At 42.5% G+C, this 26,894-nt stretch overlaps 1 protein-coding gene across 1 annotated transcript; it reads right to left on the bottom strand.

The window, feature by feature from the left end:
• Positions 1 to 1,157: 1,157 nt before the first annotated feature.
• On the bottom strand, positions 1,158 to 23,349 carry Mfsd8 (major facilitator superfamily domain containing 8). Its single transcript, XM_057756868.1, has 12 exons — positions 23,153 to 23,349; positions 19,838 to 19,929; positions 18,661 to 18,704; positions 16,756 to 16,996; positions 15,452 to 15,565; positions 14,732 to 14,876; positions 12,946 to 13,001; positions 9,993 to 10,101; positions 7,531 to 7,665; positions 6,152 to 6,255; positions 5,819 to 6,066; positions 1,158 to 3,271 (listed from the first exon to the last, which is right to left on the bottom strand). Exons 1-12 carry the CDS (start codon positions 23,215 to 23,217, stop codon positions 3,065 to 3,067), a joined length of 1,560 nt encoding a protein of 519 aa, XP_057612851.1. The 5' UTR covers positions 23,218 to 23,349; the 3' UTR covers positions 1,158 to 3,064.
• Between the last annotated feature and the right edge of the window lie 3,545 nt (positions 23,350 to 26,894).

Raw genomic sequence — 26,894 nt, 5'->3', positions numbered from 1 at the left:
TATTTTTGTAGCGCTTCTGTGTGATTAAATATTTCTGCAAATACATTTTATAAAATAAACACATTGGTAAGTACTTTTTATTTGGTTAAATACTTGTTCTAAAATAGGTTGATCATTCTTAAATTTTGTTTGCTGTTTAAGAACACCCCCCCCCCATATTTATTTTTTGAGACTGGGCTTTTAATGGTTTAACCCACTGATTGTCTTTTCTATCTTCCCTTAGTCCCACCTTCCCTCTGCTGGGAGTTCCTTCATAGCCCCAGGAGAAATGAGGTTACTGGGCAGACAAGACATGGGACCTGAAGGGGACTTGGGGTGATAGAGTGGCTGCTAGGCAATCAGAGAAAACGTCTGTCTGCGCAGAGGGAGGCTATTAACCTGCACAGGCCCCTCTGGAAAGTCAACAGAGAAGAACTTGGCTAGCGGCTCCTACTGTGCCCTTTATAGGCACCTTTTGTAAGAGTTCTATTTCACCCACAGTAGTCAGAGTCAGATACCCTGGGTCTGAGTTACAGGCAGTTGTGAGCCACTATGTTGGTTCCAAGTCCACCATAAGAGTAAGCATACTAATCCTCTGGACCAGATTAAAATGTGAAGTCTTAATCCTGTAAATTAGGTGTTGGGCATCATTACTGAGGTTTATCATTTCCCTTATATTGAGATTTGGTCTACTGTGGTCATTTGGAAATGTATTCATAATTACTGTCCATATTTTCTTTAATTAGAAGATTGAATTTAGTGAGGACTCCACATCGAACTAAGAGGACTTAGCAGTCGCTATACTCTCAGCCACTTTGGACTGGGTTTGAGTTCTGAGAAGCCTTCCAAAATACCTTACCTCTAGGATGTTTGCAAGTCCTGCCTCTACCTAAAGTGAATTTCTTCCACCCTTCCCCACTCCAGTCATTCTCTTACACCAGGTTCCAGCAAGTCCTTACTTTCCTATCAGGGCGGGCTCCTTCTGGTCTATGTCCTTATCTTTCATCACCATTGCACAGCCAACCATAAGCATCTGTACCAGCTAATTAGTGCCCAAGGTTCCCGAGGGAATGGAAGCCTAGCAGTTACTGCTCAGATTTCCACAAGGACATGGGAATAGGCATGTGTTTAGGGGTTCTTAATGTGTTCTGAAAGTTGACAGATACATTATCTTTACAGTCTTGCTTTATTTGAAATGAACACTCACAATGTAAGACAGTTATAAATAAATCTTCAGTAGTAAATGGTAGTCAGCATTTTCTTGTTAGTATTAGACAGATACAAATAGTTTATCATCTTTAAATTAAAAATTACAAGTTTATTTTACTTTAATATAAGGAATGAGCTTGAAGAGTTTATTTTATAGAGAAGCATAATGGCTAGAGATGCCTTATGAAGTGACAGTTCATTCAAAATAAGGGAATGGTGCTTTGCTAGGTTTTCAGTACCTTCTTTACTATACACTAGTAACGTTTTCATACCTTACGGTCTCTCTTGTGCTGATTTCCCCTCCTAGCCCTTTTCCTAAACCTGTCACTTCCCTCACTTCTTTGGTGGCGAGGTGTAATAGTCTAATCTCCCAAGAAACAATGCCTCAGTAAAAAAGAAAGTGCAGTCGCTTTTGCAAGGTTATAATTACCTGAATTCCAGTATTATAATTCTAGGGCTGGGAAACTTCTGTTATGTTCTTGCTGACAACATGGTATGCTGTTCATTCTGCATTCTGTTAAATTTATTTCCCCAAATATTTCTACAAATCTGAATCAATAGTGCGAGTAATTGAGCACACTTAAGTAACTGGTAGTGTAACTGGGCAATTTTCCTATTCTGAAAAGTGCAGCAGTCAAGAGGTAGCCCCTGAAGACACTTAGATAAGAACTATGTCTATCCACTTGAATGTATCAGGGAAGCAGGCAGGATCTTATCTTTTGCACTACAATTGCTGTGAGAAATTACTGTATGTTACCCAGGAACTTGGAGAGAACTCTGGTTCTGGGGGTGGGGGAGGGAGGGTTACTACTTTTGTCTCCGCATAGCACACAAAGGTGGAGTTTAAGATCAGAAGTGACCCAAAAGACTAAAGTCCAGGGCCTGACAACAGAAACTGATGGAAGCAAAATGCTGCCGTCATTTAGTGCTGGTGGCTTCAGCAGACCACAGACATTCACACTCAGATTTGAAACCATGGCCACAGGATGGGAAAACACTGTGCATGGTTTGCAGTTACTCCCGTACACGTATCACTATTCTATTCACACAGAGGTAGAAAGTATGTAGTTTGATTAGTCACCTTTGGCCATTCTCCCTCAAATCAGCCTGAGCAGATGGGAGTGTCACAGCATTCAGAGTCCAGCTGTAGTCCTGCTGCAGACAGAAGCAAACAGCTGTTCCTCTCACTACTGAGAAAGGACATAAGAGGTCAAAGTTTGTGCTAGAGTTTAGAGGACTTGGAAAATATAATTCTAAGAATCCATTCTCTGCTAATACCATATTAAAAACATACTTGTCTTACGTTTCTGATGTGAATTACTAGCACTTGGAAAGGCAGCCTTCTAAAGGCACGCAGGGCCCTTAGCTCTTAGTCCTCTTTACTCCTCAGCCGGTAGCATTATTCTTGCTCACAGGTAATTTAGAAATGAGATCCTAAATTAAAATGACAAAGGTGTAGTGTGCAAATTACACTGAGGGAGAGATAATGGGTTCATCCTGGGCAGAAAAGAAACTAAAGCCTAGTCTGGTGGTGGGCAGGCTAAAAGAATTTAAGGCTCAGTTTTATTTCATTAGGAAGCTGAATAATTATTTTTGTTTTAAATTTAAAAAAAAAAAAACTTTCCTTCTGCTCTGGCTGATTAAACCAGAACCTTCCTCCAGTTCCACTGCATAGTCCCATTGTTTTAGAGAGCTTCAGTTCACACTGGTACAGCTTCACACCTACAACTCATCCATCCTCTGTTGCGTTTATGACCTCCGATGAGGAGATTATGACCCAGAATGTTTTTGCACATCTTACCCTTCATAGCTAAGTTAGTTACTCAAGGCTGAGTTAGAGATGGTTGGCTGCAAGCATCCAGCCGAGACTGCAAGCTTATTCCTGGATCTGCCCATATCTGACAGAAAAGGCAACAAGTCTTCTGTAAACGGCTCCCATGAGTGAGATGGTGAGCACCACTATTCCACACACGAGGCCGAATGCCCATCGTGGGCCCAAGTAAGTGTACACATGGCTGATGAACACAGGCCCGAGAATCCGTGCTGCACTTCCAGAAGCAGATAACCAGCCCATGTACATACCCTGTAAGGGAGTAAGGCAGAGGACAACAGGTTCATTCAGGGTTAGTTATTTTAAAATAAAAACAGTAAGCCGGGCACTTTAATCCCAGCACTCAGGATGCAGAGGCAGGTGGATCTCTGTGAGTTCAAGGCAGCCTGGTCTACAAAGTGAGTTCTAGGACAGCCAGGGCTGTTACACAGAGAATCCCTATCTTGAAAAACCAAAGAAAGAAACAAAAAACATGATCTGAGAGAGTTAGGACAGCTAGAAAAAAAAAACATGTTTCAAAAATCCAAAACCAAAAAGAACAAAAACTGACCTGAGCTGGAAAGATGACTCAATGATGATTTGGTAGTGTTTGCCTTTTAAATTCAAACATCTGAGTTCAATCCCCAGAACTTAATTTAAAAGCTGGGCATCTGGGGCATGGCGGCGGGGGGGGGGGGAGTAAATATGATCAAAATGCAGTATGTGAAATCCTCAATAAAAATAATAAAGAAATGGGGCATGGTTACAGGTGCATGGAATCCCAGAATTGAGAGGTTAGAGACAAGCAGAACCCTTGGGTTCCCCAGGCAGCCAACCAGCCTAGCCTACATATATACTGAGTTCTGGGCCAAGGAGTGCTGGTACTAAAGGCATGAATCACCATGCCTCACTGTTCATTTAGTCTCAGGGAGAGTGTATCCCTTGCAGCTGGAGTCACAGGTCACATAGGCCTCCTGATCTGGGTGCTAGGACCTAAACCTCAGTTCTCTGGGAGAGCAATAAGCACTCATGACTGCTTAGCCATGTATCCATCCCCTTAGTTTGCTTTTTAAAGATGATCTTACAGTATAGTCTAGATTTGACTAAGAGTCACCCAGTAGCCTTGACTGGCCTCAAATTCGAGATCTTGTTCCTGCCTCAGAAATGCTGAAATGCGGAGATTATAGTCATGTGCCACCACAGCCATCTCAGGTTAATTTTATTTTTTATTTTATTTTATTTTTGGTATTTAGAGACAGGGTTTCTCTGTGTAGCGCTGGCTGTCGTGGAACTAGCTCTGTAGACCAGACTGGCCTTTAAACTCTCAGAGATGGCCTGCCTCTGCTACCCAAGTGCTGGGATTAAAGGCATGTACTACCATCGCCCCAACAATTCTTAAAGATTAAGATAATTTGTGGCCATTTATATAACTGCCATTAAAAACGAAAGTTAGAAACATAGAAAGTAAACAATAATATGAGTAAGTGATGCTACACATATAAAATAAAATGGTGTCTCACTGAAAGTAACTGAAGAATCCCTGGCATACTCCTTAAACTGTATATACCCATTTACATAGTAACAGAGAAGGGACTAAAAATGGTGCCTGACTTTATTAAAATATATTAGTAAGGGGCTGGAGAGATGGCTCAGAGGTTAAGAGCACTGGCTGCTCTTCCAAAGGTCCTGAGTTCAATTCCTAGCAACCACATGGTTGCTCACAACCATCTGTAATGAGATCTAGTGCCTTCTTCTGACCTGCTGGCATCCATGCAGACAGAATGCTGTATACATAATAAATAAATCTTTAAAAAAGTTAGTAATTATGACCTCTCTGAAACTACTATTCATATTGTATCTACATATTTTTGATTTTATATAATGAATACAGAAATTACTTGTGTTGTTTGTATGGGCCAGAGATCAAAGCTAGCGTGTCAGGCATTCCAGGATAAAAGCTCTACCACTGAGCTGTACTCTAGCCTACAATTTTTTTTGTGTGTGATTGTATTATTTGGGGCTGAGTCTTACTATATAGCCTGGCTGTCCTGGACCTCACTGTGTGAACCAGGCTGGGCATGAACCTGCAATGATCCTCCTGCCTCAGCTGCTTGGATGCTAAGATTACAGGTGTGTGTGACCACACCTAGCTCAGTCCTGACATTGTTATCTAAAAATTAATTTTGGACCAGGGCTTTAGCTCAGTGGCAGAGCCCTAGCCTAGCATGTGCAGAGCCCAGGATCCAATCCCAGCACCACACAAACAGTTACAATCATAAAGGTAGGTCTCAGATAGCTCAGCAAGGTCCTGGGTCTAATCTCCAGCACAGCACAGAAACGGAAATAGACATAGCGGCCAAAACTGTTTAAGAATATTGTGTTTTCATCTCTGCAACAGTCTAAATCCAATCTGGCTGCCAGTTTTGGTTTTCTACTATCTACTTTAACAATGAGTAGAAGAAACTTAAAGTTCAGAGATTTTCTTCCATGAAAAGCATTCTGAGTTCATGATTACTGAATCCAAGACATCTGAGTTCTGACTTAGCAAGTTTGTGTTTTATCAGATAAATCTTACCACACATTACAAAAATTTTGAGTGAGGAATCAGAGGTAGAACCTAAGCTCAAGACTGCATGGTATATAAATGAGCTCCAGAGCCAAAAATCCATCTCTCCTGCAAAATTAGCCTTTTGTTTTGTTTTCTTTTTTCATTTGAAACACTAAATCAGGTTTAAAGTCTGCTAAGCCAGCTTGTGTAGGAACAGAACTATAGAAAAGGAGATGTGGGAGTTACAGTTTGCATGGCTGCAGGGCTGTTACCTGGGGTCTGGGTCCTAGAATTTTTGAATATAGTGTGTAGGACATGACGTTGCAGGCTGGATAGCCTACTCCAACTAGGGCAGCGGCTGTCAGGAGCTGGGCCAGATGGATCACCGGGGTGTACAGGCACCAAGCTTGTTCAATTGGGCACCCAGTTGGCTGTTGACTGTGATCTTCTCTCAGAGAGCTCCAAAGGTCAATGATAACTTCCCCAAATGTAGTATTAGGGATTGAGCTGTTGTGTAGATCTGAAAAATAAAGTTAAGATTAGGTGTCATCCGCTACTACTAAAGAATGGCAGGGGCTGATGCTACAGAGCTAAAATCACCATACCTTCCCACTGTACTTTGGGAAACTGGTTTCCCCAGGGTAACAAGATAAAGAAACCGACCCATACAACCACGAGTCCTCCCAGGAGAATAGCACGCTCATCAATCCTGTTGAACAGAAACTCTGATTGAAACAGAAATGCAATATGAATTCACAGTTCCATTACGATAACTAAAAAAAATTAAAGTAAAATTGTTATACAATTCATTATATTTATCAATTAATGCAATGCTAAATAGAACCCCCACTGAAAGCACCTAGCACCATACATGGCAGTGCACACCTGTAGCCCAGCACCTAGGTTCAGGGCAGGAACCATAGGAAGGGAGTTCAAGGCTAGCCTGGGCTACATGGCGAGCCCGTCTCGGGGGAAAAAAAAAGGCTTCTCTAATAAATTGCTGATTTCAGATTAGGGGGCTGGACTCTAGATGATGAATGCATTTGTCTTTTCCTACAGAAAGTAGAGCTTGTCAGTAACTATTATGGCAGAGACTCAGAACCAGTGTGAAGAATAATCATGTCTATACATGCCTCTGCTCATTTTCAACCAACATTTTAAGAATATTAAACCATTAAAACCATTCATCAGCTAATAACCTGTACTAACCCTCTATGGCAGGCTGATATATATATATCTCAATATGCAGGCCTGACTCCGAAACACACACACAGAAAATCTATGTAAGTTCAATTTGTTCCTTGAGACATGGTCTCAATATGTAGCAGGCAGGCACTCATGGTCCTCTTGTCTCAGCCATCAGTGTAGAGGCTTTAATAACCAGAATTTTCCAAACTTAATCATTCAATCTCCGAAGACAATGTTTTATGCCAGTCCGGGGGTGGCACATGCCTTTAATCCCAGCACTAGGGAGGCACAGGCAGGCGGATCTCTGTGAGTTCGAGGGGCCAACCTGGTCTACAGAGCAAGTTCTAGGAAAGCTAGGGCTATGACACAGAGAAACCCTGTCTTAAAAAAAGTGTTTTATGAATTACATTTTTAGTAATATATACATTAAAACACAATATATAACAACAGTTATTTGGTAAGGCATTTTACTTTACCAAAATGATGGAATAAAATATAAGAATACCATGCATTCTCAGTAAAGTTTTTATCTTTTTGCAAATTTTCAAGAACTATAATACAGCCAGGTATGGTGGTGCATGCCTTTATTCCCTGCACTCAGGAGGGTGGCGGTCTACGTCGTGAGTTCCAGGCTAGCCAAGGCTACACAGTACACAGTAAGACTCTCCCTTAACAACAACAAAAGCTGTAACACATGAGAAAATGTGCTGGCTGGCACATTCATTTATATTAGCACTGTTTCGTGTTTCTTTTTTCAAACAAAGATTTGAAATAAAACTAAAAGCATATAACTTACTTTTTGGAAAGTAATTTAACCCCCATGAAAACAGCAACTGCCTCAAGTCCGAGAGCAGCGAGAATTATTCCATCATAGAGCACAGCCTGCTCCTGGGTCCAGGCGTACATGTCCATTGTTAATGGGGTGAGGATTCTAAGAGAAAGAAAGGCAGGCTTATTCACTTAAATGGCAGCTGTTGCTAAGAATTAAGTATAAACATTTATAATAACACCATCAGGAGTGTACAGCGCTTCTCATTTCAGTTTACATAAGGAGCACAGTCACAGTGCAGGTCTGCAAAGAGGAGACACCGTATCTCAGTTACAATCCCACCCTCCCGGCAACTACTCACGGTTACACTGTGGTTGAAACTGATCCCTTCTCTTGGTGGAACTGTGAGCTTTAAGGTGAGACTCTATGACTAGCCTCCCTTTGGGGAGTCACATCTACAAAAAGGCCACTATAAAGAGCCTCTACAAAAGTAAACTTTTATGTTGACATTATTTTCAAAATCAGAAATTTATTTCAGTTTTGCTGGAAGTGCACTTTTTAGATGCTTTGCCCTCGCTATTAAAGTGTGTATGTTCCAGCAATGTCACACTGTCATGTTATTAGTGCCGACGTACCCGAGCCTAGGGGATTCTTCCTTCATCAGCACTTTATGTGTTTCTTCCCTCCCTATGAATACCTCTGCCTTTATATGCCTGTCTTCTTCCTTGTCAAGTCTATTCCTACAGTCTACCATCTTCTGTTGGCTGACAACAAAACAGTTTATTTTTAAATGCTGCATTAAAAATAAACGTGTCTGAGACACTGAAATCAGATGAGCTGATTTCAGAGAAAACAGATGCATGCTTTCCCTGCGGGCTAAACGTGCCCTGGCACTCCCTCCTGGGCACAGGCCAGGGCTGAAGGCCAGGACCCCAGCAGACACTTGCGCGGCACTGTCACTCAGCTCAGCTGCATGGAGCCAAAGGTGGGCAGGTGAGTGGGCAGCCAACTGCCACAGCGAGTTAGGCAAGTCTGATATACCACAGCAAGAGCCCTGAAACCTCACACTCAATGAAATGAGGCATACATAAAGCAAAATGCTGCACGATGCAACTTATGAGACAGGCCATCAGACTGGTGAAGACATGGGGAGGAACTGAGAGAGGCTGTGCAGCCTGTTTGGGATGATGTTGAGGTTGTTCTCATGATTCACAAGGTTGTGACAATACTTAATGCCATTGTATCCAACTTTTCCAAAACAGTTATAGGGTCTGGAGAGATGGCTTGCAATTAACAACACTTGCTGCTCTTGCAGAGGACCCAGGTTTGGTTCTCATCACTACATGATGGTTCATAACCATCTGTGATTCCAGTTTCAGGGACCCAATTCTCTCTTCTGACCTCTACTGGCACCAGACACACACATGGTGCACATATATTACATGCAGGCAAAACACTCATAACACATTTTTAAAAAAATAAATCTAAAACTGAAAAAAAAAAAAACAATTGAAATTCTGGGTCCAGCTGTACAGATCTATAGGCCAATTGCAGGAGGCTGAGACTGAAGCATCACAAATTTAAGCCCTGCCTGAGCTACCGAGTCAGTTTAAAGACAGTTGGATGACTTATTGAGAACTTGTCTCAAAATAAAAAGTACGCAGATTGAGAATGCGCCTCAGTAGCAGAGCACTTGACCAGCATGCTTGAGATCCTAACTTTAATCCCCAATATTAGAGGGGAAAGGTTAATGTGAATTTTATGTAATGTGTATTTTGCATTAAAAATGTTTCCTAAAATGAGTTATGACTTTCATGTGGATAAGTAATTCTAAAAGTATACACACCAAGCACATCTACTGACACGGAAATGTTAGTTATATGGAAATAAGCCAAGTGATGACACTAAGCTATGGGAGTTTTCATACGTTCTTCCTCTCCCCACGGGAAAAATGGGAAGTGGCTTTTTACCAGGTGCGTGCGTGCGCGCGTGTGTGTGTGTGTGTGTGTGTGTGTGTGTGTATAATGCTGCATTTGCATATTATTTTCTCTTTTAAAAGAGTCAGGTGATTTTTAAAGAGGATGAATGAAACCTACACAGTTGTGAATTTTATAATTATCGATCAAGGATTAAATAGAGCTAATATCACCATAATTAACAATACATGTTAATTATGTCATGATATAATATCTACATGCATTTATATTCAAATTGGTCATGTTGACACATCCATTTAATCCCAGCACTTGGAAGGCAAAGACAGTCAGATCTTAAGGCCAGCCTGGTTCTTCATAGAGAGTTCCAGGACAGCCAGGTCACACAGATACTGTCCCAAAAATGAAATGAAAAAAAAAAATCCAAAAATTTTAAGAAAAAAAAAATGTGCCTTACATAAGTTTTAAAAACAAAATCTATATACAAAATTAACACTACATTAAGAAACATGGATTAGTAAATAATTGGGTTTAAATAAAGACAATAAAACTTACGTTTCAAAAAGGGCAAAGATAAACAAAACCACAAAAAACAGAATATTGGTAGCCACAACAGCAACTTGATCAATACATCCTCCGGGAATCTGAACTTCATCTGTATTTTCTATAAATAGAAAAGAAATATTACCTATATGTGTAATTTTCATATGATAATAAAGTAATATGAATGGTTAGCTGGGTGTGGTGGCTCATATCTGTAACCCCAGCATTTGGGAGACTGAGGCTGGATGATCACAGCAAGTCTGAGGCCAGCCTGTGCCAAGGGGCTTTGGGGGAGAGAGAGAGGGAAGGAAAGGGAAAGAAGTAACAAGATTCAGAAGTAAGTAGTTTTCAAGTGGTATTTACATAAAGTGGACACAGGTCGGGCAGTGGTGGCCTTTAATCCCAGCACTCGGGAGGCAGAGGCAGGTGAGTTTGAGGCCAGCCTGGTTTATGAGGGTGGTTCCTGGACAGCTAGGACTGTTACACAGAGAAACCCTGTCTCCAAAAACCAAAAAATAAATAAATAAACATAAATGTTTAATTTCTCTCTTCCCTGTTACTGAAAAAGTCATGTTAGATTTGTGCGGATGAAGGGGGTAACAAGGGTAGCAGGTAGATGAGAGGCAGGAGGGAATGAGTGGTCAGTATGTACTGTGTACATATATGAAACTGTCTAAGAATATACTAATTAGGAGTTATGTTAATGCTGAGCTTGGTTGGTATACACAGTCATCCCTGCACTCAGGGGGCTTAGGCAACAGAATCATGAGCTGAAAGCCAGCCTGAGCTATATAACGAGACCTATCTCAAATATTAAAAGTATTTGTATCTTTGCAGGGCAGTAGCTTTAGAGGACAAAGCATAATTTCTCACCTTGAACTATGCAATTAAACTCTATAAAGTACAGACATTCCTGGCACAACTTCAAAGGTATATACACAGCCATATATCTGCTCATGCCCATTCCTATGCTCAGTGTGAGTGACGTAAATAACACAAGAATGGACATGCACGCTGTGTGTTGGGTGAGGGGCAAAGAAGCGTGGCGTGGCTTTTCCTGACACAGAAAGCTTGTGTATGGTCTTGTAATGGTGCCTGCCTTTCTACCTGGGGAAAGGAGGTTTGGGAGTGGCTTCTGACTCTCCAGTCACACCAGAGTACTGGCCACCTTCCTCCAGATCCCTTCACACAAGCAGGCCCCTAGCCTTCCGCCCTTGTACTATTTGGGGTACACCTTTCTAATTCTTAGTTACTACCCTGGGCCTGTCCTGACTTCTTTGAAAGAAGTACAAATGATGCCCGGTCAGACTAAAATTTCCTACATAGATGGTTTTTACTGCAGGCTCTACCCAGGACTGGCTGCTGTAAGGAATCTCAGAAAGTTATCCCGGCTGAGGAAACTGACTAAGTGTCCCAATTACAAGAATTTTAAAGCCAAGCAGTGGTGGCACACACCTTTTAATCCCTGCACTCAGGAGGCAGAGACAGGTGGATCTCTGTGAGTTCAAGGCTGCCAAGGTCTACAGAGTGGGTTCCAGGACAGCCAGGACTACAAAGACAAACTTTTAAACACACACAATAATAATAATAATAATAATAAATATAATTTTAAGGAAAGACAACAGTATATTGATCCAATTTTTAAATTAAATTGATTGGTTGTTTTTTTTATATATATTAGTGTTTTGCCTACATATATGTATATGTTTGGTGCTTGCAGAAGTCAGAAGAGAGCTTCAGACCCCCTGAAACTGGAGTTACTGAAAGTTGTGAGCCACTATGTGGGTGCTGAGAACTGAACCCAGGTTCTCTGCAAAAGCAGGAAGTGCTTTCTACTGCTGAGCCATCAACGCCAACTGCCCCCAAATTTTATGTAATTAGAAATTACAATCCCACTCAAAGAAAACTTCTTTAAACTTGACCATCTTTAAATATTAAAAAAATCATGTAAGTTTTTACCAGATACATTTTATCAAGATATTTATTAAAATATAAAAATAATTTTATGTGAAAGTATTCGGTAAAATTATACTTTGTTTTTTGTGTAATTTTATAAAATCACTGAGCAAGTGCCATCTTGCATTAGTTCAGATGGTTGACGGCTACAATCAGTAACTAAATAACAACTAAGTAAAATATTCCCATTTACCAGATTGGGAACTTATAAATAAACCAAAGAAAGAGTTGTGGATTGGGCTGTGTGTAAAGTGTTACTGCGCAAGCACGAAGATCTGAGTTCAGATCCCAGCATCCACGTGAAACTCAAACGTGGTGGTGCTAACCACTGTAACCAGCACTGGGGGAACAGAGACAGGTGGATTCTTGGGCTCACTAGCCAGCCATTCTATTCAAAATGGCCAGCTCCATGTCAATGAGAGACTGTCTCAGAAAGTAGGGTGGAGAGCAAATAAGGAAACATCTGATGTAGGACCTCTGACTTCCATGGTACCTGCACACACGTGCACTCATGCAGACACCACACACCCACAAAACAATTTGAAAGATGAAAGTATACATTTATAAGATAATAGAATGCTATCATGATTAAGGTATGGGAATTGCTGGAAGCCAGGTGTATGTAGCACAACTGGGATCCCAGCACATACAAGGCTGAGGCAGGAGGATCTCAAGTTCTAGGCCAGCTTTGTTAAGCATGTCCTGGCTGAAAAGGTCTTGAAACAGAAAGGGCTCCCTGTTCCAGGGTTACCAGAAGCATGGCAAGGAGCACAGGGTTTTAGGACACTGACTCTCTGAAGAACACAAGTGATTTTTAGCAATGGCTTTTAGCCTTGCCAATAATAAACACCACATAACTGATAGGTATGGGTTCCTTTATTAATGTAGAGTCCTTTCACCTTTGAAGATATTCCCCAGTCACCTACCATATTGTACTTAGAGGCAAAAGCCATATAATACAAAGTGAACAGAGTCAGAACTTAAATGGAGCCACACAGGTTAACAGTACCTTCTCGAAAATTCACACTCTTACATTGCCGTCCTGAGTCATCCACACGGTGCTCTCTTAAAAAGAAAAGCATGATATTAACAAGACCTTAATTCAGAAGCATGTTTTAAGATTTATTTACTTATTTTATGTTAATGAGTGCTATATCTGCATGAATGACTTTAAGCCAGAAGAGGGGACCAGATCGCATTACAGATGGTTGTGAGCCACTATGTGGTTGCTGGGAATTGAACTCAGGACCTCTGGAGGAGCAGCCAGTGCTCTTAACCTCTGACCGCTGAGTCATCTTTCCAGCACCAGAATCAGTTTTCTTATTACTAGCACCCTATCTTTTCCACAGTCCAACACAATTTCTTTTATTGACTTATGAGAAATAAGAGTTATTAATTTCTTATAAATATAACCAATATATGTAAAAAAAAATCTTTTTCTTTTGTCAATTCTGGGCATGAAGCGTAGGGCCTCACCCATGCTAGACAAGCATGCCCCAAAGCCTCGAGCTGGGCCTCCAGAGTGAGCACTGGTGAGAAAAGACCCAGCTGTTGTCCAGGCTGCTCTCAAACACCTGGGCTGAATAATCCCCACACCTCACTCTTCTGATATCGTATAAAACTGTTTCAAAATTTACCTAGAAGCATGCATGATTTACCTTAGTACATATTTGAGGTTTTCAATGTTTTAAAAGTTGTAAGTGGCTTTGGAAAAATTAATGAAGTTCTCTAAAAAATATAACATAATAATATGAGGTTTGGTAGCATACACCTGTATTCTCAAAACTTCAGAGACTAAGGCAAGAGAATCCTGAATTCTCAGGCATCATTGGCTACACAGTTAAACTTCTTCTACAGCTAAATTTTAAAAAAGAAAGAAAGAGAGAGAGAGAGAGAGAGAGAGAGAGAGAGAAAGAAAGAGAAAGAAAGAATAATGATACTAGTTTTAGAAAATGAAATAATCATTTTTTATTTTTTATTTTCTTTTGGTTTTTGAGACAGGGTCTGTGTGTATCCTTGGCTATTCTGGAACTCACTCTGTAGACCAGGTTGACCTCAAACTCACAGAGATCCGCCTGTCTCTGCCTCCTGAGTGCCGAAATTAAAGGCATGTGCCATGACCACCAGGCAAATACCATTTCTGTAATTAGAATCTTATAGTTAGTAAATGAGGAATAGATCTTTGTAATCTGTGTTCATTCCTCATACGTCTTATTACTGCAGTTACCAGTATAACAGGCTTTAGCTGATCAAAAACTATAAACCCATATAAAGACAGCAAAACACAAGGCCTCACAGCTCAGGTCTATAATGTCAGTCCTGGAGGCTGAGACAGAAGGACTACAAATTGAAGGCCTGCCTGGGACTCATAGCACCTAGGCAACTTAACAGGACCCTCTATCAAAATAAAAAGTAAAAATTAAAAAGGGCTGGAGGGGGCCTTCAGTAGCTAAGAGCACTTGCTGCTCTTGCTGACGACCCAGGTTTCGTTCCTGGCATCCAACTGTGTGTAATTCCAGTTCCAGGGGACCCAATTCTCCATTCTGGTTCCTGAGCATAATGCATGCATGTGGTCCATATACATACATATAGGCAAAACACTTTAAAAACATAAAAATAAATCTTTATAAAGGAGGCTAGGGGCCTGGAAGATACATAGTAAAGGGCTTGCTAAGGGTCAGTGCCCAGTGCTACAAATACAAAAAGACGTCATAGGGATAATTATCCTTCAGTAGTAAGAAAGCTTGTTAACTTTTAGAATTTACAAACATATCTTTCTGCTTCTATGTAGTTACCTTAATATAAAGAGAATCAGAATAATGTTTAGAATTCCCAGGAAGGCGCCAAGTAAAACCGGTGCTGTGTACATGTTGATCTGCAGCTTAATGGGGTCCCACGTTACACCGTTTTCTCCAATGAGTGCAAAGCAAGTCTGAAAAACTAACAAAGTATTATGTGTACAAGTAAGTATTGATATGAGAAGCATTAGCTAAAAACTGTAAAAATGTTTACTACAGAACCGTTAGGGTCTATATGAAGTCACCATGTGTATTAAGGGTTCTCAACTGGGGTGAGAAAATTGGCTCTTGGTTGGTAAAGACAATTTATTCTTTTCTTGTATAATACATAGATGCGTGTGTGTGTGTGAGTCTAGCAATACTAGTGCATTAAAAACATTAATGTCCCTCCCTGATAAGGCTATCGTTCAGTGGTAGAGTGCTGCCTAGCATGCACGAAGCCTTGAGTTCAGTCTTCGGTATCACACTGAAGGAATTACTGTTTTATTTTTATGCTTTTCAGTTAACACATGAAATGTGTTCCATTATGTTTTTATGCATAAACATCACTGTACTTTGCTCATGTTAACCCCCTTACTTCCCTGGCTCCCTCCATCCCTTCTAAAGTTTCTCTCCTTTTCCCTTTGACCACAAAGCTTCATATATGGATTACATTTAAATTTGAACCTCAAAGGTTTTCCGGACTCAGATTTAAGCAGTTAAGTAAAGCCTGCCTACCTGGACCCAAAATGAAGCCCAAGGCTTGGCACGTGCTCGTATTGGCCATGGCACTTGTTCTTTCCTGAAGGGAAGTGGCACCAGCAATGTATGATCGGACAACAGCCACATTTCCTAGAGAGACCGTGACAAGGAAAGGAATCATCCATCAGCCATAATACTCACCTGCCTGGCTTGACACAGAGCAAGAAATACTGATAAATACCATGGTCACTTCTTCCTCTGTGCCATCGTACAAAGCGTGTAAGATTTTCATGGAATAAACACGTAACTAAAGGAACTAAGTATTTTCACTGATAAAAAAAAAAACTGTTTCACTGTACAAAAACTCAGCTATGCTGTTTGGTACATACCTGTAATCCCAACAACTGGGAGACAGAGGCCAGGCTAGGCCACATAGTGAGTTCTAAGCCAGCCTAAGGTAAATAGTGAGACTGTCTCAAAACCAACCAACACAGCAAAACAGGAATCAAAATAAAACAAGCCCACCCGTATGAGCAAAAACACAGTCTTAGATAATTTTAAAATGACATTCTAATACCAAGGTTTTCTCATCAAAAACCAGACAGCATGCATTAACAGCAGAGTGTTATGCTATAAGGACTATGTTACAGACAGCATGCAGACACATGGGATAATAGAAGACAGAAACAGAAAGAGTCCACTAAGGATGTAACAAAGGAATTTTGGGCTGGAAAGGGCACAGTGGTTAAGAATCACACTGCTCTGGTAGCAGCCCAGGGCTCAGTTCCCAGCACCCACAGCAGACGGTTCACGAGCACCTGTAACTCCAGCCCCAGGGATTCAATGCTGTGCCCTGGCCTCTGAGAACACTACTCTCATATGCACATATGTGTGTGTGTCTCCACAGAGACACATACATGTCCACAATAAAAATAAAAGGTTTTTCTTGTTATTAGGCACTTATTGTGTAGTAGAGAATCTACCAGGAACCATAGAATATGTAAAAAAATATCATTTACTGCTTCTAATGCATAAGCTTACTATAGTTGATGAGAAAAGATGGAACCAGTGCAGCAGGGCAAGCAAAGACCAGAAACAGGCAGAAAGGGATCCATTCAGGGGCAAGAAGCTCGAGAAAACTGCACACTGGATAAATGTGTGCCTTGAAGGTGAAGACTGATGGAAATCAAAGAAAGGACCTTTAGGTAACAGGAGGATCATGAGCAAAGGCAAACGACAGAAAGACATCTGCCTCTTCCTAAGATGTGTATGCGATGTGAGACACGGGAGACACGCTATGAACAGCAGGAAGAACAGGACACACACACACACGCAATTACCTGCTCCAAATCCCACCAATCCACGAGCAATCAACATGTAGTATTTGTTATGAGCAGCTGGCACATGGACATATGCATATAGGCAATTGGCTGCCACCGAAATAAAGATGGAGACGATAAGAGGTTCTTTTCTTGGCCTATAATTAGACCATAAACCAAATAGAGGTGAAGCTACCATTTGGCCAAGACTAAATGAAGCAATAACCCAGCCCAAAAAACTTGCATCGGCTGTCTGATCAATCTGCAGAGAAAAGTAAATGCTTTAAGAATTCTTACATGACAACAATCTTCAGCTTCTGACAGCTACAAACACTCCAAGGCAGACTTGTGTGAATGTAAGTCTTTAGACTACTGGGTAACTAAGTACCTGGGAGCGTGACTTCTAGATCAGTTAGGAAACTATATTTAGCTTTGTAACAAATATTTTGCAGGCTATATTCCAGAGTAGCTGAACCTTTGGGGGTTAGTATTTCTGTGGAGAACTCCTGGAACATGTTAATAACCATGGGGGAGTTCATCGCTGTACATTCAGTATCATAGCACTGTATGGTAAGTACTAAGGACACGGAGATGAAGTGGAGTCATCCCTTGGGGTCCTCACAACTGACTCGGGACTCCCAAGAACACCAGAATGAGTGCACACACAAGCCCTTCATATAGAGCATTACCATAGAAACCACAAATACCTTCTACAGGTGTAAGTCATCTCTGGTCATGTGTAATACCTACTACAATGTATATTGTGTAAGATAGATGCCACACAGTCCAGTTGAGGGAGTAATAACAAGAAAAATAGTACAGGTGATTTAAAAAATATTTCAAACCACAGTTACTTGAATTTTTGCATTCAAAACCCAAAAAGAAGGACCAACTGTACACAGAAAACCTGTCCCAGACTGGGTGATGACAATCAGAGCTCCCAGAGAACATGAGAGGAGCGGAGGCTTGCATGGTGAATACCAGGAGGAGGAGGAAGGGAAGGAGAGAGGAAGGAAAACAGCATGAGAGGCAAGGAAAGGAGCTGGAAAGGAGCTAGGAAAGGTGACTGTGCGGCCCTGCAGAGCCTGGGTCACCAAAGCCTGACACAGATGGATCTCTGGAAAAGCAGTAAGCAAGGAGGGAGCTGATGAGATACAGAGAGGTCAAGACTAAGTATTCAGAGTTAAGAAAAAACCTGGTAGAAATGAGAGGTCAGTGTAAGGACAAGTGTGAATGTCATTCACACACGAACAACAGAAACTGAACTGAACAGAGACTGCTTTCTGGTCAGTGTTCTAGGATGGAGCAGATTCACAACTACATAATGCTAGCACTGTCGTAGGCATCACAGGTGATCTAGAGATGATTACACCATGCAGGAGAATGTGCGCATTTTACTTGCAAACACATCACTTTCTTTAATGGACTTGCACATCTAAACATTGTGCTATACTCTGAGAGGACCTGAAAAACAACCTCACAGGAATCGCAAGAGACAGCCTCATTTCCTGTCCTCCTCATCAAGCTCTCCTGAAGCCCAGTGAATCCCACAGGAAAATCATGAAGTTAGTCCTCGGAAATATCATCTGTACATTTTGAGAAATCACTTTGTCTACATGAGCAGCTTTCAGAAGGAAGGAACTGACGATGTGAGCATGGCTGGGTAAGAAGGTGAGCACACCTTCGCTCTGCCTGCCTCTCTCCTGGCATGAGTCTATTCTTGGCATAGCACCCTTTCTGCTGTAACTGTTTTCGTTTGGACAATAAAGCATATGACCAAATTATACCTACTTTGAGGAACAATTATTTTAAGTTATTCTGTGACAGATCGAACTACAGAATATTAAGGAGACTCTCTAGCCAATGCTTAACAAAACTAGAGTTGCCTCTTCTATTTCTTAAGAGAACAGATTTAAATATACAAACCTTTTGAAGATATGGCCAGATTGACATTATCACAATAGAAAAACCTGCAAAGAGACAGAAATGTTCATTTGTATTATAATAATTTAATCACTATTACAAGTATAGCTTTTGAAAATATAGCACAGATTTTAAAATATTCTGAGCCTGAAAAGTTACACACACAAAGGCTTAATTTATCATGCAGTGAAATCTTAATTCTCAGAAGGATAATAAGCTCTAATGTAAACTAGAAACACAAGGTAATCATAGTCCCAACTCGATACAAGAGCAAAGGATCTGCCTGTCGTCTCTCGCATCTCTTGCCTTATTGGAAACTACTGAACACTTACACACCATCGCAGGAGACACACAGGGAGGAAAGGCCACGCTGTCAGGGGAAGTGCTAGTGTCTGCGCTGTCTAAAAGGGCAATCCCCTGCAGGAAAGATGAGGAAGGGGAGCACCATCTCAGGGGAGGTAATATGAACTGAGATACTTGAAGATGGCCACACTATAAAAGCAAATTCCTGGATTCTGATAGGTTTCCCCTCTTGAGAACTACAATAGAAAACTCCTGCACTTTATCTTTTTTCACTTATCTGCAGCGGTGGGGATCAAATCCAGGGCCTCATGCACTTGAGATAAATATCACTCTACCAGCCAGTCACAACCCAGCCCTATCTTTTCAATCTAAATGTTAGGCGAATCCAGGCAGAAATTATGGAAAGCCTATTTTTAAATGTTTAGCTTTACTGCTGGGTGTAGGGGCCCATCTCTGTAATCTCAGCACTCCAGAGGCTGAGGCAGGGGCATCAAGTTTCAAACCAACTTGAAACATTGATTTACATAAGAAAAATGTATTGAGATATGATTTGTGTACCAAATGACCCACCCCTTTAAAGTATACAATTCCTGTACGGGGGTAGGAGAGCAACAGGAGGACAACTATACTCGAGATGCAGTGGGGCTGGGAAGACAGGCACGCCTTTACTCCTAGTACTTGGGAGACGGGCAGGCAGATCTCTGCGGCCAGCCTAGTCTACAGAGAAAGTTTCAAAACAGCTACATGGGCTACACAGAAAAATCCTTTCTTAAAAAACAAAAACAAAAATAAATGAATACATAAGTAAATAATCTTAAAACTAGCACAAAGCGTTTTACTCTGAACAGTAGAAGTGGGTGTAACTTCCAGCACTTACCCACACTGCTGAGGAACATAGTGAGGTAGAGAATCCTAATAGATTTCCATCTACTCTTGTAAAGCTCTTGGGTTTCTACCATGTCCCATTCTCTAGGTGGAAAGAAGAAGAGGGTTTACAGGTTGAGTGTTCGTAATCTCAAAACTCCAAATCCAAAATGTTAGAGTAACTGAGTGTGGGATTCTACCATCGACCTCAGCCAGTGAATTACTGCAGAAGCGCACACGCAGTCATACCGACACTCTGTGCCTTCTCCCTCAAAGATCCAAGAACTGCACACTCCCAAGCATCGCAGATAACGCACAAGGGCGGACTTCCTGGTGATTAGGTGCAGGTATTTATGTATTAATAATTTTACTCTGTCTTCTCTAAAGGTAAGAGTTATAAAACTGACATAATTTATTAATATTGGCACCTCTGAATTAGCACTTTAAATTTCACTGGATGGAAAACACAAGACACCTTAAGAAGGAAAACAATTGAGCTGGGCGGTGGTGGCACACACCTTTAATCCCAGTATTTGGCAGGCAGAGGCAGGTGAGTTCGAGGCCAGCCTGGTCTACAGATGTAAAGCATTGTTCAAAGACTTATGTTTACATGGTGCGCATGTGGAGGCCTGATGGCAGACATCCTGATAGTCTGGCTATCCAGGTTGCTCAGGAATCCATTTCTGACTTCTGATGCGGGAAGCGGGGCCATCACACCCACCTGACATGCACATGAGTGTCTGGGGATCCAAACTCTAGTCCTCAGCAAGCATTTTAACCTCTGGACCATTTCCCCAGCTGTACTTCTCTATTGCTGAATGCAATAGGATTTTTTTAAAAAACATATTTATTGTGTATACAGTATTCTTTCTGCAAGCATGCCTTCAAGCCAGAAGAGGGCACCAGATCTCATTACAAATGGTTGTGAGCCACATCTGGTTGCTGGGAATAGAACTGAGGACCTTTAGAAGAGCAGGCAGTGTTCTTAACGACTGAGTCATGTCTCCAGCCTCTTTTTTTTTTTTTTTTTTTTTTATTTATCAAGACAGGGTTTCTTTGTTGATTTGGAGCCTGACCTGGAACACACTTGGTAGATCAGGCTGGCCTCGAACTCATAGAGATCCGCCTGTCTCTGCTTCCAGAGTGCTGGGATTAAAGGTGTGTGCCGCGGCCACCCCACACAATAGAATTCTGTTCATCTAATAGGATGATTGAATAAAGTTTCTTAAGGAAAGTTACATAAACTAGTTACAAGAAATATATCTCCCACAAGTGGAATATATTAAAAATTAATTACTGTCACGAATGGTAAGATGGGAAAAGGTTCCTGCCTGATGACCTGAATTCCCTCCCTAGAACCCGCATGGTGGAGAGAACTGACTTCTCAAATTGCTGACCGACCTCTACAGGAATATCATGGCACACGTGTCTGCATACACCCATATGAATGAGTAAGTACAGTAAAGATAAGGTTTTTCCAATAATTACTCTTATGTTTCTGACATGTCCTAGTTGATGGCAGCATATTACCTTTCCTGTGAGCTGTCCTGACGGGAATGATGCCACCTAAGACAGTCCCATGGGGAGCTTCCTGGAGCTTTGCTATCAGGACTAAGAGTAAATGTATCAATTGTCATCCTACCTCTGTTAGGTGATACCTGAGTGTCTATGCTCATTCAGTGATCACAAAGGTTCCAGAGTTGGCAAACTTACCTTGTGTGAGCACTACTCTTTCCAAAAATCAAGACATACTTAACAGACAGAATGCCTACTTATTCTCCAAGAGGATTTCTTTTGGAGAAAGGGCTTGGTTGATTTGTTGCTGTTGCTGCTGTGGACCCAGAGTCTAAATCCTCTTGCTTCAGTAAAGTTCTGTACCACAGTATCTGTGCTCCAAAGCATTTTACAAAATAGACCTTGGTGCTGTCAAATTTATCACCAGTGAGCCAGGCGGTGGTGGCGCACGCCTTTAATCCCAGCACTTGGGAGGCAGAGGCAGGCGGATCTCTGAGTTCGAGGCCAGCCTGGTCTACAAGAGCTAATTCCGGGACAGGCACCAAAGCTACAGAGAAACCCTGCCTCGAAAAACCAAAAAAAAAAAAAAAAAAAAAAAATTATCACCAGTGAAGAGCTTTCTTTTTTCAAATGTGCTGTGTTTATAAATGAGAGCAGGAAGAAGAGAAACAAGTTTTAGATCTACTATTTGCCAAGGATATTCATTATTGATACACATGTATTTCATTTTTTTACATTTACTCATTATCTTATTTATTGTGTTATGTATATGGGTTTGAGTGCTGTGACATGCATGTGGAGCTCAGAGAGGATAAACTGGGAGTCGTTCTCTCTATCAAAGTTAAGGTCATCAGGCTCAGAAGCAAGCTCCCACACCCACTGAGCCATCTCTCCAGGCCCCACTACTCAAACACTTAAAGTGCAGAAAAACTGCATACATAATATTCTGAGCTACACAGAGACCTTTTAATTGTGATGTGAAACACCTGAAAAATAGCAGAACTCAAGATGCCTGTATTAAAAAATCAACACATCAGCTGGGCGGTGGTGGCGCACGGCTTTAACCCCACCAATCAGGAGGCAGTGGCAGGGGGATCTCTATGAGTTCGAGGCCAACCTGGTCTACAAGAGCTAGTTCCAGGTCAGCTAAGACTATTACACAGAGAAACCCTGTCTCAAAAAAAAAAAAAAAAAAATCAACACCTCTGAATTAAATGTATACCATTGAGGTAAACTTCACACTGGGAAAAGCATGCATTATTGAATCCCAGAGTATGGTCTGTTGGCTAGCTAAATTGAAGTTTGTGAAGGAAAGTAAAAGAAGCAAACCCTGTCAGTCATAACGAGGGAATCAAATTGTGACTTTTGCAAACTGGGGACAGTGGTCAGCTATAGCGGGTCTACAGAATGCAGGGTCTGCTGTAAAAGAGGCAGCTTATGTTTGTTATATAAATAATATTATTTGTATATATAATGTACACACACAAACAGGAAAAATCGAAACTTGAGAAGAAAACGAAGTAGCTCTCAAGCAGGAACTCCCGTTAACAGGACTCAGACAGGAGCCTGAAGCCAATGCGAAGCTGCTGTGACCTCCGACCCCTAAGTGAGCAGCCCCTTCCCCGGCTTTCTGGGTACCCCAGTTCCCCAAGTCCAAAGCTCCCTACTGTTCCAAAGTAAACGCGATTACCCGGGAGCCTGTCCGGAGCGGCGCCGGGGCGGAGGCCGAGGCCCGGGCCACGCATGCGCGGCCGGATCCGGGTCCAGGGCAGTGGACACTCAGGACCGAGCGTGTCCCACCCCACCTGCTCACCTGCTTCCGGGGGAGCCCGGGCCCAGGAGAGGCTCCCGCTCGGCCTCGCTTCCCAGGCTCGCCATAATGACAGCCCGCACCAGGCGGCGCGCCAACTCTCGCGACACCTGCTCCTTCTCCTCGGCCTGAGCTGTCAAACACCGTCGCAACTGCGCGTGCGCGCCGACGGGCCGGAAGTGTACCGGCGGTGCGGGGGTTAATGTGAGGCCGAGGCCTCGCGGGGTCCAGAGGCGGTCGGCGGCGGCGGTCACGGTGATGCCGGCCGGAAGAGGCGGGACGAGGCCAGAACCGCCCGCTCGGGGCGTGTCCCGAGGGTGCCCCGCCCCGCGCTCGTCCACCTTGCCCACCGGGCTGGCAGCGAGCCGGCTCCTGGGCACCTGGGAAGATCTGCTCTTCGCTGTCCGAGCTGAGGCGAAAGTCCGGTCCCTAGAGCGCGGAGAGCGGCGGTGCCAGGCGCCTCGGCGGACTCCCCTTCAAGTGTACGTCTGCAGCGGCCCGTAAGTAGCAAGCCGGTGCGCTCCCGGCGTCTGCTGTGTACGTGCCGGGCAGCATGAGCGCAGCCGGGTCCTGGTCCTAGGGAGGGCGTTGGCGGCCCCTGCCTCCCCTGCTGGCCCGTGGCTCCTCACCTGAGGGGCCTGAGGGACCCGACTGAGGTGGCAGCCAGCTGCTGCTGCGTCGCTGGCTCCCGGCCCCTCGAGCCTCAGCTTCGCCCAAACGCCTTCAGCAGAGCCTGCTTAGCGCCCACCGGCTGCTTTCACCATCAGGAGCACCGATATTCACCAGATGCTGTTTACTTCCTGCCATGGGACTTGTCGGCTAATAGGTGCCAGAAATCATTGCGTGTCACGACGTTTGCCTGCTCTAGATAACATTGTCATGTGATTTCACTGGATCACCTCTATCCTAGGAGATGTGTAAATCAGACACACTTCTACTTTACCGCGACCTGAGGTCGAGATAAGTTACCTGGAATCCCGGTGGGGAGGTGACAGAGTTGGGACCTAGTCTCAGTTGTTTTCTTTAGTGTGAGCGCTCAGCGTTTATCCTGCCTCATATGAGCTCTCTGTTTGTGGGGTTGCCATCACCCCACCTCTGATCGTTCGCTTGTCATCATCTCGTGTATAGCCAATCAGGCCTTTCCCACTTGAGAACGGCTAAATTTGAAAAGTGTCTTCTGCTAATTGTCTTCCGAACCCAGCTCTGGTTTATTAGATGCTTGCTCGTTCTCAGTCTTTTGCCGATTCCTTTATAGTAACAAAAACATGCGGCTTCTTCTGATTGGTTACAAGAGTATAGACCGGTAGAAAATGAAGCGTTTTCCAACCATGGTACTGCTTCCTGAGTCACGGTTATCTTTTCTAATCCCGAGGCTGACACAGTTTGTGGCGCATATATAGTGGAAGAACAAATGCTAACTAGTCTTCCACGAAGCAGAATGTGCTGTGCATGTTAAAAGAACGCTTGTTCCGTTCCCTCCTGCCATCCCTACAATAACGGAGAGAGGGACTGATTGTCTCAAGTAGACAGAAGAAAAGGCAGAGGGAATAGGTAAGTTGCCGAGGGTTGCACAATTAACCAACAATGGCTTGACTTCAAGAAACAGCTCCTCTGAGGGCAAAACCTGTGCTATTTACCGCCAGGTTTCCTGTAAACAGAACACCAATCAGACTATCTTCTCATATTTCTTAATATCAAAACAAGCTTTCAGTGTTTGTTCACTTCAAATAACGTGTATTTATTAGTCCACGTGTAGTTTCCCACTTTGAGGGTGAGGCGGCTCACTCAAGGTCACACAGCTAGTGGAAGAACCAGCTCTTTCCACTACGGCCTCCAAGTGATGACTTCAGACCACAGAAACCCATGCAGTCAGTGTATAAACAACTCCCGAAATCGACTCCTGTTTCTCCAAACATTCTCAGTAGCAGTCAGAGCAAACATGGGGAAGACAACTGTGGTTTTTTTTAATACTCCACCAAAAAGAGAGCAAAATTTTAAGAGATTAAATAAATCTCACGCTAATGGTTTACTCAATGATGTGGGAATTGTTCGGTATTCTTTTTTCCTCGTTTTCTTTTTTGGTGTTGCTGGAGATTGAACTAAACCTTGCAAATACTCTATAGGAAAGCTATCAACCGAACTATGTGCCCAAACCCTGGCTGGGTTTTCTTGAATGATGGTTTAGAATAGATAGTTACCTCTCTCCCAAATACAGTGTAAGGGTAAAAGTGCTTAAATTGGTTGCCAAAGAGTAGTGAATTTTAACAGCGTTGACATTTTTGTGATTTGAAAGTGTGAAATGGAGGGCTGAGAGATCGGTCTGAGGTTAAAAGCACTTGTTGATCTTGCAGAGAATCAAAATTCAATCCAGGTCTAAGGTACCTGATACCCTCTCCAGACCTCAACAGGCACCAGGCACATACATGGTTCATATATATACATGCAGGCTCTGATACGTATAAAATAAATTTTAAAAAGTATGAAATGAAAATTAAGTCTCTTATGGGAGGGCGGAAAGGAAGTTATTGTATATGGTAGATGGAATATTACGTTTTAAATTTTTAATTTTTGTGCAAATTGTGCACATGTGAGAACGTCAGAAGAGCTTGCAGAAATGGGTTTCTGTAGGAAGAAAAAGTAATGTTTGTTTAAATACTTAGATATCAGAGTAGAAGGAGATTAAAAAGTACTAGATGGAGTAGCATTAATAGGTGTGAGTGCCGCGTTGGCAATAAACTCATCTCTAGGAAAGGCATTCCATTCCTTGGCACTGTGACCATACTTCTATTTTTGTTCCACTTTGTTTTTCTCCTTCCTACCTGCTATTTAAAAATGGAGGTGGCAGATGGGTCGCTTTCCATTTGCTTGGTTCTTACTCCAGAACTGGCTGCTGCTTCTGCAGGATCTCACTGCCCTCTTGCTTGACCTGAGGGCTTTTAGTACCTGGAACAGTTCCAGATGGCATTTCCCTATGGTAAAGTGGTGTCGTCTTTATCCCAACTTAGAAAACTCATGGTTCTGCAGAGCCTGAACATAGGCAGCCCTGCCTAGAAAGCTCTTTTTTCAGAGACTGGGGAGATGGCTTGGTGGGTAAGAACACTTTCTACACAAGTGGGAGGATCTGAGTTCAAGTCTCCAACGCTTTTGAGAAAGGCTGGGCATTGCTGCATTTGTCTATAACCGCTATCACTATCTGAGTGATGGAAACAAAGATTGCTAAGGCTTGCTAGCTGCTAGCCCTAGCTCTGGGTTCAGTGAGCAACCTGCTCTCAAGGCAGAGTGATAGAGAGGAACAACCAATGTCCTCTGGCCACTGCATCTCCACTGGCATGGGACCCTGCACACACACATGCAGTACACCATACACACGTGTACACACTCACACATACGACTACACATATACACATATACCTCAAAAAAGAACTTTCATTAGGATAAGAAGACCTGCATAAAACCAGATTTCAGAACCAAATGCATAATAAACTCTGTGTGTGTGATTTGCTTTCTGATCCTCTTCTCTGAATTGGTAAATATAGCAATGAAATAAATTGCCTTTAAATTGCAGTGTTCTTTTATATAGGAAAGAAAAATGGTTTGGGAAACTTATCTAGTGTAGGGTTGAAAAGGACTGAACAATTTGGTATATAATGAATATTGTTCATTTTTAAAGTGCTTTGGGCATGTTGGGGCATGTTGACATTTGTCTTTAATTGCAGCACTCATGAGCTAGAGAGAGATCTCTGTG

Source organism: Chionomys nivalis, chromosome 24 (assembly GCF_950005125.1).
Source record: "Chionomys nivalis chromosome 24, mChiNiv1.1, whole genome shotgun sequence".
Lineage (NCBI taxonomy): Eukaryota > Metazoa > Chordata > Mammalia > Rodentia > Cricetidae > Chionomys > Chionomys nivalis.
The sequence above is the reverse complement of the archived record's forward strand: the minus strand, read 5'-3'. Positions and strand labels throughout refer to the sequence as shown.